This window comes from Neopelma chrysocephalum, unplaced genomic scaffold (assembly GCF_003984885.1).
Source record: "Neopelma chrysocephalum unplaced genomic scaffold, ASM398488v2 Primary Assembly neopelma1_116, whole genome shotgun sequence".
NCBI classification, from domain to species: domain Eukaryota; kingdom Metazoa; phylum Chordata; class Aves; order Passeriformes; family Pipridae; genus Neopelma; species Neopelma chrysocephalum.
In genome coordinates this window covers 1,120,926-1,134,513 of record NW_020897778.1, presented here as the reverse complement: position 1 = coordinate 1,134,513, position 13,588 = coordinate 1,120,926, and the positions used below count along the sequence as shown (strand labels likewise).

At 43.5% G+C, this 13,588-nt stretch overlaps 2 protein-coding genes across 2 annotated transcripts in view; one reads left to right on the top strand and one right to left on the bottom strand.

Annotated features, from left to right (window-relative positions):
* PATZ1 (POZ/BTB and AT hook containing zinc finger 1) overlaps positions 1-7,859 on the bottom strand; it is a 34,946-nt gene extending 27,087 nt beyond the window's left edge. The window contains exons 1-2 of the mRNA XM_027696718.1: positions 7,606-7,859; positions 6,840-7,159 (exon numbers count right to left, since the gene is read on the bottom strand). Coding sequence (XP_027552519.1) covers positions 6,840-7,159; positions 7,606-7,859 — 574 coding nt within the window. The remainder of the gene's footprint in view (positions 1-6,839; positions 7,160-7,605) is intronic.
* Positions 7,785-13,096, top strand: DRG1 (developmentally regulated GTP binding protein 1). Its single transcript, XM_027696698.1, has 9 exons — positions 7,785-7,899; positions 8,085-8,208; positions 8,950-9,125; positions 9,519-9,588; positions 10,114-10,283; positions 11,035-11,165; positions 11,351-11,518; positions 12,377-12,499; positions 12,977-13,096. The coding sequence occupies exons 1-9, from the start codon at positions 7,858-7,860 to the stop codon at positions 13,074-13,076; spliced, it is 1,104 nt and encodes a 367-aa protein (XP_027552499.1). The 5' UTR covers positions 7,785-7,857; the 3' UTR covers positions 13,077-13,096.
* The last annotated feature ends 492 nt before the right edge of the window (positions 13,097-13,588 follow it).

Sequence of the window (13,588 nt, the reverse complement as noted above, 5' to 3'; positions counted from 1 at the left end):
GCTTTTTATTACTGTACTATGTGTGCACACACCCTGATATGAATGTGTATTTTTAGAAATTTTGGGCTGAGTGGTAGCAATGCTGACAAACCCAGCTTAAATACACCACATTAAATAGATAACAGTGCTCGTATTCTGTAAGTCTGTGTGCAGGCGCACGAGTAGTTCTCGCTGCAGTGAGGAAGATGATTATGTTTAGCACACCAACCAGGCTGCACACACACACGGAGCACTTAAAGAATCTGGAATTTGCTTATCTTTCCTAGTGGCTTTGGACAGTTGTGCTCCTTTCCCCCAGTGGTTTATTAATTTGCTTTCTTTTAGCCCCCAGCCTCCTAACATGGTTCCTGCTTCCTATTTCAGTTCCCTCCTCGCCTGTTCTTTGTCTCTCCTCCAGGCAGGGGGAGGGGGGGGGTCCTGCCGCTCTCACTGCACTCTCCTCAGAACTTTCTCCAGTTGCCACGGAATGTTCTGGTTTCAGCCTCCAGCCCTCCTGTTTAAAAGGCACCATCCAACACACCCTGCCTGTTTCTCTAGGTAAAAGTTAAAAAAAACCCAAAGCATCGCTGTTTCTTGGGAAGGGACCCGCTCACACTTGCCACGAGGATGTCAGATCAGCACTCTGGGAGCTCATACTCGGGGTAGTTGCTGGATGCTCATTCAGGGTGACCCCCAGCACCTTGCACTCCCAGGGAATCACAGCCTTTGCCTTGGTTCCTCAGTGCTCTGCCATGGCAGAGTACTGACTCCTGTTAGTACTTTCAGCATTATTACTCTGACCTCCTGCTCCCTATGGCTCCACCAACACATTTAAAGGACCACTCCTTACAGCGTTTTCTGGTCCCAAACTCACCCCATCTCAGAATATGAGACTACCAAAGTAGCCATTCAACTCTAGTGTTTGTTATAACATAGACAAATTTCTTCTGCAAATAAACAGTTTGTGCCACACTGAGACAAAATTTGGCTCATCACTATAAACAGATTTGTAAGGTGAAGTTCCCTAAGTTTAATGTGATGGCTAAATGGCATTTCTCCATACATAACTATATAGGCAGACAGGAATGATTACCTTTGAATTAATTTACCATCAGAACTGGATAGTTACTGTTTGAAGACAAAGTTCCAGATGAAAGTATAAAATTTCAATTCTACTGAAAAGTATATAGGATTTCTTCCCCTTTTATTCCTAATCTATTTTCTCTGACTTCTGCACTTGGATACGCTGAACTTCTTTTGAATTCATCTCCCTTTTAAATAAAGGCATTTTCCTCAGCTACTTTATTCAGCTTCTCACTATTTCCTGTCTCACTTCTGCTCATGGGAATTCCTGAGCTGTCCCTAAATGCCTAAATGTTTTGCAGCTGCCTGGTGCCTGCTGAAGCACTTTGATTGGTATTTCAATAGTATTAATAATCCTCCTGTGCTCTGAACATGTGTGTACCATTTGGGACTGCACACTGTACACTGCTCGCCTCACTGCAGATCAATTGCTACTGGCCTTACTCAGGAGTGCAGACCTTAAACTGGTGTGCAAATATAGGAGGGAACAAAAGACTGTTGCAGTCAAATCCATTCAAACATATTTGGGTATATGTTAATTAGAGCTGACTCATACCTATTTGTTCAACACTCTCAACTCATGAATCTGTGTAGGTCTTGTGGCTACTGAAATTTTTCAGAATAGTCCCATTATTATACTCTTTAAGAAGGTTAGTCACTATTTCACATGGATTATAATATTAGCAGAGACATTTGTGCATAGCACTTGTGCCAGCTAATCAGTCATATGAACCAATTCCTTTCTATGTGTGTTCCACAAAAATACACAACGTTGTGTATTTGAAGGCACACTTGCAATTTCAGTGAGTAGCTATCAGTTTTTCTGAGCTTTCACTGGTATTTTAATTAACTGCTACTGATCTAACAAGCAATTAATTCAGCATTCATTACTTACTAGGTTGATGATTACTTAAATTTAGTTTTTAAAGCTTGCTCAGTTTTTTATTGGGAATCATCCCATGAGAGTGCCAACCCTAGCAGCAAGGATTCTCAGACTTGGAGACAGCACAGTGTCCTCTGTAACCCAGACGTGGGTTAGTGATTTGTCAGCTTTCTCCTCTAAAAGCAGACAAAAACTCTTGTTTAAAAATACCCAGCACCCTCACAAACCCAACAGCAATAGGGAGGTCTATGATGCTGTGGAAAGTATGCAGAAAGAGCTATTTAAAAAAAGGAAAACTGCACTGTTTGTTTTTCCTCTTTTTGATCACTCTCCTCACTGTACTCATGTGCTGTGCAGTCCATCTGTTGCACGGCAGTGCACAACAAAGTCTGGGGAGCTGATGCTAAACTACAGAACTTTGTGTTGTTAAACTAATTTAACACAGTCTTGGAAGCCAACCTTTGATACTTAATCTCCCTTTTGTTCCCTTCATTTCTTCACTCTACCCAGTTTAACTTATTCTAGACAGCCTGGAACCAATGCAACCTGAGCCATTGAAAACAAGATTGCCACATTAGGGATCTGGTCAAAATGGAAATACAACCTAGGATTCAGTCTCACTGGCTCCCCATGAATTAGACATCCATGCCTGGCTAAGTAAACCTGACAGACAAGTTTCTTATGTAAAACACACATTACAATGCAATCCTAAATGTGCAAGGTTTGGTATTTACAGATCAATAGCCAAACTCCTGTGCTGTCCCCAGAAGGACAACTCCTCCATAGATACCAAATAAACTGATATAAAAAAGTTAATCCAGGAAAACAACTAAGAATGGATATATATGTAGGTTTTACAACCTTCTAAGATAAACGATTTTCTTGATTGCCTCGAGAGTTAATTAAGATATGAATTGTATCAACTTCACCTCAGAAAATCAGTATTATGCTTCCACTGAAGATTCAGTATTGCAGGTATAAAAAGTCTTACCCTTTCATCGTGGGTTCTCAAAATCTCTTTCCTCCAGATGGGTATAAGGCTGGTCCTTAGTCAGCTCGTTACAGGTTTGTCTTCTCTTCAGTATGATCAGTTTTTCCCTGAAATACATTAATATGGGTAACTAGCAGCCAGCTCTCAAATCAAAGTACAATTCATAGGGGAAAAAAGGGGTAAATTTGCCAAATTGTAAAAACTGCAAAAGGAAAAAAAAAACAAACCAGAAAAATCACTTTAAAATGAACTGATTCTCTACGTGCCTTAACTTGCAGTTACCCTTTTTTTTCATGAGGGAACTCTGGCAGGATGGTTACGGTCCCATAGCCGTAATTCTTACAACCATAAGTACTCAGGTCACGGTTATCATTTGATGCAGTTATTTTTCACTGGGCTGGTGATAATTTCTGAGAGGATATGAAATTTCAAGAGTCTTGTTTCACCTGCAGTCATGATTTCATTTCCTCCCTGTCACCTCCCTCCCACTTTTTGAAATCCTGCAGAAATCCCCCCCCATAAGCTAGAAATGCAGTCCCCAGCAAGCCCACAAACACACAGACAGAATCAGCTGTTTGCCAGCATAGTCTGCAGCCTCTGGCATAAGGTGAATTACCAAAACCACGAGTGCTGTACTACTAGAGTGGCTCTTTGGCTAGAATGACCTTCTCAGAGCACTGTGAATAAACTTGATATCCACAAGTATTTGAATTATTTACTAGAACATAAAATATGAAAAAAAAAAGAATTTAAAAACACTTAACTAGGTGAGCATGCACTGCTTATTTTTAAGAAAGGTCTTTATGTGATTTTAATGAAGCATAAACAAGTTATCACAATTAATTTCATACTTGCAGCATTTACCATGTATTTTACAGTGTTAAATTTTACATGGTTATCCAAAAGACTTGCAAGCCTCTTTTCGATATACTTAGCTTGCATCTCACCATCTCATGTAAGTAAAACTCTTACTCAAGCTAAAATACTCATTTTGGAAAGAAATTCAGAATCTGACCCATAATAAAGCAGCCTATTTAAAATTGGTAGTTTGACAGAAAACCCACTGAATGCTTTCTCCCACTACTCAGCTCTGCTATTGAAGTGAGCTCCAGTTATCATCCTCTCAGGGCAGTGCTATGGAAACATCAAAGTTTCAATTATTCTGCGGCAACTGCACATTCCTGTTGTGCAAAAATAAAACTGAGGCACAAGTAAAGGAAATGACTTGCTCAGAATCAGTGTCAGCAGGACTGGAGCGTGTAGAATATGGATTTCTGAAGCCTATTTTTTTCTAGCCCTCCATCATTCCAATCTTGCTGCTGAGGGATGTGCCATGTCAGTCACATTCCTGTCCCTGCAGCTTGCTGAAACAAACACTCCTGGTTCTTCCCAATCACTGATTCCATAGTGTGTCATGATCCTTAATTGTTTGATGAGACAGCCTTTATGTCAGACAGAGTCTTTCTGCACTTGCTCAATCCTCTTTAGAATATTGCTATCCTTATCTTATTAAGAATATTATTAGAAAAGTGCTGGAGTTATACCAGTTCATCAGTTAGCCCTTCATATGCTACTAAATCAGATCTGGGTTTTTCTCCAGGTCTGAGCCTTCATTCTGTGTTGTCTGACACAACAGGCACATGGTCACCAGAGAAATGGACTGTTGTGCAAGTTACAGCCTTTGGAAGTATAGCCCCTGTTGCACTTCATCTAGATTTCCTAAATGGAATTAGCTCAATCTAAAAAACATATATATGTTTTAATAAAAAAAAAGGCAATTCACATACTCCATCTTCCATCAGTGCCCACTATAAAGCTCAATTAACCTTTCAAGCAGATCTCAGTCTCTTCTATCTCCTTTCATTTTCTCTCAGGTTCCACTGGGGGCTTTTTCCTCTCCTGACATTATATCCAATTTTCTATTAATATTTTCCTTGATTTTTCTCTTCTCTGACTGACTATTTTTTTTTCTTTTTCTCTAATAAGCTTTTATCAATTGCACTCCATTTTCTAGTTTGGATTGCTGTCCTCAGAGGACCTCACTTATCCATTCCCAGTCACCCACCCTTCAGTCACTTTCCCAGCTGTCACACCTTATTTCCCATGGTCATAACCAGCCTGTTCTCCAAGCACCACATCACATAAAACACCTTTATATTAAAAAACTCACAACAGTCATCACAATAAATAAAAATAATGTCACTCTGTTCACAACCTGGAACCAATCTATACTGAACAAGACTTTCCAAAGCTTAAAAGATGATGCTGTTGTAAACTAGTATGAACTACTTTAAATATCCTAACCAATTAGAAAATGTTCATTTGGCTACCAAAAGTCAGACTGATTATCTTTATTCATTAAACTCTTATTCCCTTCAGGTAATTAAGGAAAATACTCAACACTGAAATAAGTTTTTAGATGCCTAAATTCCTTATAGGACCTTTTCTTCAGTAACTTCCTGTAAAAAAGGATATAAGAGCACAGACTGAGCAGTTGTGCATTAAGAACACTATGAATTCCTAAACCAGGAAAGCAGAAAACCCCCCTGTAACTAAATTTTCAAACCATATGTTTTATTGACAACTTTTTTCATTCAGTCCACACTTGGAAAAAAAATTTTAGTTACATTCAATATGTGAGATTTGGAGTGAGTTTATAAGAACAACTGATGTTGTTTCTAGCAACAAGTTCTGAAGTTAACCATCATCCCCTGCAGAAAGAGGGGTGGTCTTAAACCCTGTTTGAGCATTCAGAATTTGTGTTTTCTTCAGAGTTTTCCCTTTTACTGAAAAGGATCACAAATGTGGACTGATTATATGGCTGAATTCAGCTGAGGCATAAACAAGTCCAACTCCATCTGAAGTAAGTAGGAAAAAATTTATACCAGGGTCAAATCTATGTCCCATGTTGGAAAAGGATATTGTTCATAAGCAATAATTAGAAAACCATGAACAAATATACAGTAGTAGGTGCATTTATATTTACCCTAGCTTAGCTGAGCTAACATTACCAGGAATAGTAATCCCATTTCATTTGAGATTTTATTTTAGTAAGCTCTCTATAAGCTTATATTAATGACAGTTCCTACTATAAAGAGTTTATGACAATAAAGGCTGATTTTTCGATTAAGATGAGACAAGCAGGGAAATGCAGAGGCAGAAAGAGGCAGCAAATAGCAGTTTTGTTCTCGTTGCACTAGCATTTTTTTTCTTTTCACTGTAAGTTAAAGAAGATTTAATGATTCTATAACAATTCTGTTACCATAACTGTTATAAGGCTTGTTAAATTTTGCCAACTGTGTGGTACTCAGAATCCTGTCTGAAGATGTGGCAGGTGGTTCTGCAAGTGTCACTTCTCACAGCATGGGCCCAGAAAAGTGTATTTGTGTTTAAAAAGCACGTTTACATTTAGGTACATTGTATAAAAACAGACTTTGCAGTAAATTGAGACAGAAGATCTTTCCTGGAAAGGATACTGAATTATGGAGAAAAACGTTTCTGTAAATATTCCAATTCTGACATAATACGACTGCAAAACAAACTTAGAGAACAAAATCCTGAACACTGATAAAAATGTATTTCCTTATGTTATAAAAATACTTTATATTTGAAATCCAATTGTTTGGCTTCTTGTGATATTAACAAGAGCTGGAAATACTTGGCTCTTTAAAGCTTGAAGGGGCCATTAAAAAAAAATCCTTTATATAATTAGCCCGCGTCCAGTGGACAGCTACAGATGTCCCTGGGGCAAAGCGGTACGGCCAGGGCTGGGCTGAGGGAGCCGTGAGAACGCTCCAGCGCTGGTTTGACAAAGCACCAGCTCAGGAGGCTCCGCCGCAGACAGTGCGGCAGCGCCGCCCGGCTCGGCAGCGCTGCGGGGCACGGGGTGTCACAGTTACACACCTGGCGAGGGCACAGCTGCGGCACCGGGGGGCCGGGGCCGGTTCACCGCGGGGCCGGGCACAGCCTCCTCCCCTCGCGGGCAGCGAGAGCCCCCGCTGCCCTCACGTTGTTCTCTCTCCAACAGCCGAGCGCCCATCGCCTCACGCCGGCTCCTCCCGGCGCCGCAGCCCGGCTGCCCCTCACCGCCGAGCGCCTCAGCCGCGCCGGCATCGCTCCCGAGCCGCCGGCAGGGCTCCCGCACACCCGGCTCGGGCCGCACCGACAGCACCGCGGCTGCATCGACCGCCGCGGACCGACCCACGCGGGGCACCCTCACGGATCTCATACAGACACGGATCTCATACACGGATCACACACGCATGGGTCACACTCACACGGGTCACACATACAGATTTCACACACACGGATCTCACGGGTCATACACAGATCTCTCGCATACAGATCTCTCACACACAGATCACACACACATGGATCTCTCTCACGCACACATGGATCTCTGTCTCACACACACACACGGATCTCTGTCCCTCACACTCTCTGTCCCTCACACACTCTGTCTCTCACTCTCTGTCTCTCACACACTTTCCCCTCTCACTCTCTCCCATCACACTCTCTCCCCTCACACTCTGTCCCTCACACTCTCTCCCCTCACACTGTCCCCTCACACTGTGTCCCTCGCTCTCTGTCCCCTCGCACTCTCTGTCCCTCACACACTCTGTCCCTCGCTTTCTGTCTCTCTCACGCTTTCCCCTCACTCTCCCCTCACGCTGCTCCGCTCTCTGTGAGGGAGCGCGAGCTCTGCACACGGCGCAGGGGGCGCTGCGCCGACCCCCTCAGGGCAGCGCGCGATGCCGGCGGTGCGGGCGGTGCGCGCGCCGCGGCTCCTTTCCCGCCCGCCGCCACCGGGGCTCGTTCCCGCCGCCTCTCGCGAGAGGCCGCGGCGCGTGCGCGGGGCCGGTCGGTGGCCGGGGAGCGGCGGCGCTGAGGGGGCCCCGGGCGGGCCCGCACCGGCCGCACCATGAGCGGCACCCTGGCCAAGATCGCTGAGATCGAGGCGGAGGTACCGCACCGCCCCCGCCTCCCCGCGGGCTGGGCCGGCCGCGGGGCTCGGGCGGGGTGGGGGGGAACGGCCGCGGGGCCGCTCCATGAGAGGGTGGCGGGGCCCTGCCCTGAGGCGCCGCGCGGGGCCGGGGGCGGCGGAGCCGTCCCGGTGTGAGCCCGCCGTGCCGTGCTCTTCTCTTGCAGATGGCCCGGACGCAGAAGAACAAGGCCACCGCGCACCACCTGGGGCTGCTGAAGGCCCGCTTGGCCAAGCTGCGCCGGGAGCTCATCACCCCCAAGGGAGGCGGCGGCGGCGGCCCCGGGGAAGGTGCGTTGTCTCCGCGGGAGCTGCCGGAGTGCGGGGGGTGTGACGGACATCGATCTAACGGGGGGCCCTTGTCCGCTTCAATCGTGTCAGAGTGGCTGCTGATTAATCATAGAACCACGGAATGGTTTGGTTGGAAGGGACCTTAAAGATGCCATGGGCAGGGGTGCCACTCACTAAGTCAGGTTGCTCAGACCTCCATCCAGCCTGGCCTTGGACACCTCCAGGGATGGGGCAGCCACAGCTTCTCTGGGCAACGTGTACCTTCCTCTGCCTCTTGTCCTTCCTAGTACAGGACCTGTGCCAAGGTTTGTGGCCTGAGGACTGTGAAGGGGAGCCCTTCCTGAAGTGTAAAGGAAAATGCTTCTCATTTTGGCTGATATAGTATTGTATTTGCATGAAGAAGCACCTTGCAGCAGCCACCCGTTTTTATATATAAAGGTGTGAATTGTCTAAGCTCAGTGCTTAAGGGAAATGCTCCACTTACAAAGTCAAGTCTAGTCCACTGGGAAGCCTTTCAGACAACAGTTTATTGACAGGTACATGCCATAGAGTGTTATAGAGACAAAAGGGTGCAAGGTAATAAAGATTGTGACTCTCTTTCACACCCTCATCCTCCTTGTAGGAAAACTTACTTGGCTTTTGCTCAGGCAATATTAAAAATAGCAGTGGGACTGCAGTCCAGAACATTAGAAGACAAAAAGTGTCAATGTTTGGACAAATATTTCTGCTCCTTGTTTGCAGGTTTTGATGTTGCAAAGACAGGAGATGCCCGAATTGGGTTTGTGGGTTTTCCATCAGTGGGGAAATCTACTCTTCTAAGTAACCTTGCTGGTGTGTACTCTGAAGTGGCAGCATATGAATTCACCACACTGACCACTGTGCCTGGAGTCATCAGGTACAAAGGAGCAAAGATACAGGTGAGATCTCCTTGGGTCTGTGAGAGTAAATGGTCTCTGTAGATGCTGTGAGGGCTGAGTGGTTTGGCCTCACATTAATGGGGTAGAAGTGACATGTAAAAGTGCTTGAGAACACCTTGGAAACGTTTCCATGATTTTTCCTTGTTTTTCACTTTGCTTTGGGAAGAAGCTCCTGTGGTAGTTCTTATACTTTCTATGAGATGATCTGTTCCACTGTACCAATACATGGGATAATACAATATGTAAGAGCCAAAGGGGAAACAATCTTCTTGAATTCTGTTCAGATTTGCAGTAGAGTCAGCTGGTTTAGGAGAAAGGTAAAAGTAGTATTCATTTTGTCAATGAAGAAGAATATTTTTTTCATGTTGTACTTTCCTTCCTGTGAACAAACAGCTGCTTGATCTGCCAGGAATTATTGAAGGTGCCAAGGATGGTAAAGGCAGAGGACGGCAGGTCATTGCAGGTGAGTTGGAGCTGGAGCTGGAGACAGCAGCATATCAGTGGTTCATTTAACACAGCACAGGAGAAGGAAGGGTTGAATCACTGTTTCTGCTGTCTTTAAAATCTGGATTGTTTGCTGGACTTGAGCTGCCTGCTGAGGAGCAGTAGCTGCTTTCATTTTGTTTTGTGTTGTGCACTTGCCGAGCTCCTGCTCTGTGTTGGCACTGCAGTGGAAGTACATTTGCAATTTTGCAACAAGGCTTTTGTCTTAATTTCTTCAGCTTATTATCGTCAGTCTGGGGTCTGAATGGAGACAGGAAGGAAGATTTTTTCCAGCCTCTGTGATTCTTACAACGTGTAAGGGTCTGTCTATCAGAGATGCTTGGACAGCACAATAAACTTAAGTCTTTACTGGAATTTAAAAATAAGCCATGTGCTGACCTTCAGAGGTTTCCTATTGTCATCGGTCCACTGAGCCAGATTTTGGTTGTCTTAGGTTGTGTCAGTGTGCTTTTTTGAGAGATGACTTTCTTTTTCTGGTTCGTAGTTGCTCGAACCTGTAATCTCATTCTGATTGTTCTGGACGTGCTGAAACCCCTTGGCCACAAGAAAATCATAGAGAATGAACTGGAGGGATTTGGAATTCGTCTGAATAGTAAGCCCCCCAATATTGGCTTTAAAAAAAAGGATAAAGGAGGCATTAACCTTACAGCCACAGTAAGTTGAAAGTTTTCTTTAACCAAAATTAAAAAACAAATTGCTTGAAGAAAAAGGCCTTTGCAGTTGATGGTATGCATGGGACAAGGCTGTGCTGTGACTTCCTTAGGAGCTGAATTGCTGTCCTGTGCTACAGTCAGTTACTTTCCTTGGAGGCCATCCACACCTCTCCTGGAGCCTGACCACCTCCTGGCCCCCAAATCAGAGGCTCAGTCGTTTTCCACACTTTAAAGTTTGAGGTCCAAAGGAGAGTGTGCAAAAACTGCCTCTCACTTGGCAGCTACAGGATTCTCCTGGAGAAGATTGCTCAGAGTTCTGGGCCTTGCAACCTGGACTACTCCCCATTTCCCATTTCCCACTGAATCTTCAAAAGCACAGAAATATCCAGAGATACCAAAAATCAGAACTCTGGGCTCTAAGTCCCTAATGTGTAGTTATCTGGGCACTAAACTGGTAGATATGTGGGTTTGTGTTGCAACTGGTCCCGGATTGACAGGAAACTGCTTCTGAAATGTCTGATTGCAGCTCTCAGTGGGGCATTAATAAAAACAAAGCTTTTAGGATTTAAATCTGTTTCCCCCTCTCCTCAGAGTAGCTTTGATGAAATCAAAATCAAGTCCAGTAACTTAAAAGGCAGCTCTTATTTGTAGTAATCCATATGCAGCGGTTGCTGGGTGACAGCACTGTTAATTATAATACTTGATTTGGCTGTAAACTTCCATTCTCTAATGCTGTGCCTGTCTGTGCTCAGTGTCCTCAGAGTGAGCTGGACACTGAAACAGTGAAGAGCATCTTAGCAGAGTATAAAATCCACAACGCCGACGTCACCCTGCGCAGCGACGCCACGGCCGACGACCTGATCGACGTGGTTGAAGGAAACAGGTACTGCTGGGCTCTGGCTTTGGCACAACTGCAGTTTGTATTACAAAAAAAAAAAGAATTGTCCCTCATGCTTGCTTCCCACAGAAGCTGAGCCAGCATGTGCTTTTTTAAATGACTGTTTCTTCCCAATGAAGGTAGCAGGGTGCTGCTGCCGGGCTGCTGTAACCATGTCCTTCTCTTCGCAGGGTCTACATCCCATGCATTTATGTCCTAAATAAAATTGACCAAATTTCCATTGAGGAACTAGATATTATTTACAAAGTACCCCACTGTGTGCCAATATCTGCTCATCATCGCTGGAACTTTGATGATCTGCTGGAGAAAATCTGGGACTACTTGAAGCTTGTACGAATGTGAGTCACAACTGCTGCCTTTTGTGGAGTTCAGTGTAAGGCTGAGACTGGAAAAGGTCTCAAGAATGGATTGAATGAGTTTTATGATGGTTTTCTACAAGCTGAATTATATTTGCTTTGTCAAGTGCAAATTGTGCTCCTCTTGTCTGCTGTCTGACAGCCACAAGTGCTGTTTTGAACTTGTAGGGGAATTAAACAAGGACATCTTAAAAAAACTCCTGAAAACATGGAATTTTAGTCAAACTTCGTGTAAAACTGTGAATTCCAGAGGTAGTCATCTTTTCAGTCTGTCACGCATTCAGCTCTCTTAATAGAACTTAGTTACTCATCTAGAATTTGAGATATTTTTACTGTAGGTTATTCCAGGTTTACATCACAATTCTAATGCATTTTTGGATGAATTTATGAATTAATCTATCCATACTCATAATACAGTAATTGTAGCCTTTTAAATTTACATCTATCTTGTGATAATATAAAATCTGTTGTTAAAATGGACTTATTGTCTAGGTATTTGGGCTATAAACTTTATCAGGGTTTTTTTCACAGAAAAAAAAAATCACAAGTCAGAACCATAATACTGTAGATGTTTTTTTTCATCTATTATTCCCATTCCACCTTTTTTTAAGCACCCACAGAAAGCTCAGTAGTGAGAAACCTTTGCATTACAAGGGAGAACCCACTGGCTGCCCAGATGCATTTTCAGCTTAGGAACACCAAACCTTTCACAGCATGTCCATTGTCACCACTGAAATAACAGACCTTGGCACAGCCCCTGGGCTGACAGCATGAATGACTGATGAAATGGGTTGGGAAGGGAGGTTTTGGTGTTGACTGACTGTTCCATCTGTGTCACAGCTACACCAAACCCAAGGGGCAGCTCCCAGACTACACCTCTCCTGTGGTACTACCTTACTGCAAGACCACAGTGGAGGATTTTTGCATGAAGATCCACAAAAATCTCATTAAAGACTTTAAATAGTAAGTATTATTGTAAAAGACAGATTTATAGAGAATAGAAAACAATCTGCACCGTGGTATATTATTTCATTCTGTTGTAAACTTGAAGGGAAAACAGGATTTTTAAAGATTTTTTTTTTTAATGTTGATCTACCTCTGACAATTACACTTCAATTGCTATATTTGATGTTTATATACTCTTTTCTGCATACATTTCCTTTATAGGGAAAATGTTTTTCTTTGTATTTGAAAGTAGTGTTAGATGCAGCATTACAGGCCATTGTCCCGTGCCCTTGGGTACTTTGGATAACTTCATACTTTGTTTTGATCTGCTTGTACCCTGGTTCACAGACCACTCAGCCAGGTACTTGCAGAAGAATAAAAATAGCTCTGAAGCATTGCTTTCTGTATTAGCTTTGTGACAGAAATAGCTGCTGCTCTGCTGCTTGCATATCATACTTCTAAGCCTTTTAAATTGGATTTTTCTTCTCCTTTCAGTGCACTGGTCTGGGGTTCATCTGTTAAACACAACCCTCAAAAAGTTGGTAAGGACCACACCCTTGAAGATGAGGATGTTATTCAGATTGTGAAGAAATAAAGTTGTTCTCCCACGGTTTATTGCTGTGCCTGAAATTTGTCATTCATTGTAAGTGGTAAAGAAAGGCCATTTCTGAGTGGAAATTGTTTTTTTATTCTAGTACCTTCCTGCATGGTAAAACTGATAATTCTGGTCAACTTGCAGGGTCTTGTTCCAGCAGAACTTAAAGATGAGAAACTCAGGTTAAATGACTTTCACAAGGACAAAACCTTACAAAAAGCCTTGATGCCAGAGATGAGTTTCTGCTGCACATGTATGTCTTTCCAAATTGGAAAAAAGTTCATACATCAGGAATTATTTTGTTCTAAATTAGAACAAAACATGAAAAGCAGAGGCTGGAGAACCATATCTTGTGAAACAATGCTGGAGGACAGAGAGTTCCAGCTGCCTTAATCTGAAAGTGTCCTTGTTTGAATACTTCAAGGCTATTAATAGTCCTGCAGTTGTGGAAAAGCTGGTTGGTTCTGCTCAGGAGCAGTTGCTTTTTCAGTTGTTTAGACTAGTGGAAGCTG

Coding starts and splice junctions, on each gene's coding strand:
- DRG1 (XM_027696698.1), top strand. CDS start 7,858: ATGAGCGGCACCCTGGCCAAGATCGCTGAGATCGAGGCGGAG. Junction 10,284..11,034: donor GCATTAACCTTACAGCCACA/GTAAGTTGAAAG, acceptor GTCTGTGCTCAG/TGTCCTCAGAGTGAGCTGGA. Junction 11,166..11,350: donor GACGTGGTTGAAGGAAACAG/GTACTGCTGGGC, acceptor TTCTCTTCGCAG/GGTCTACATCCCATGCATTT.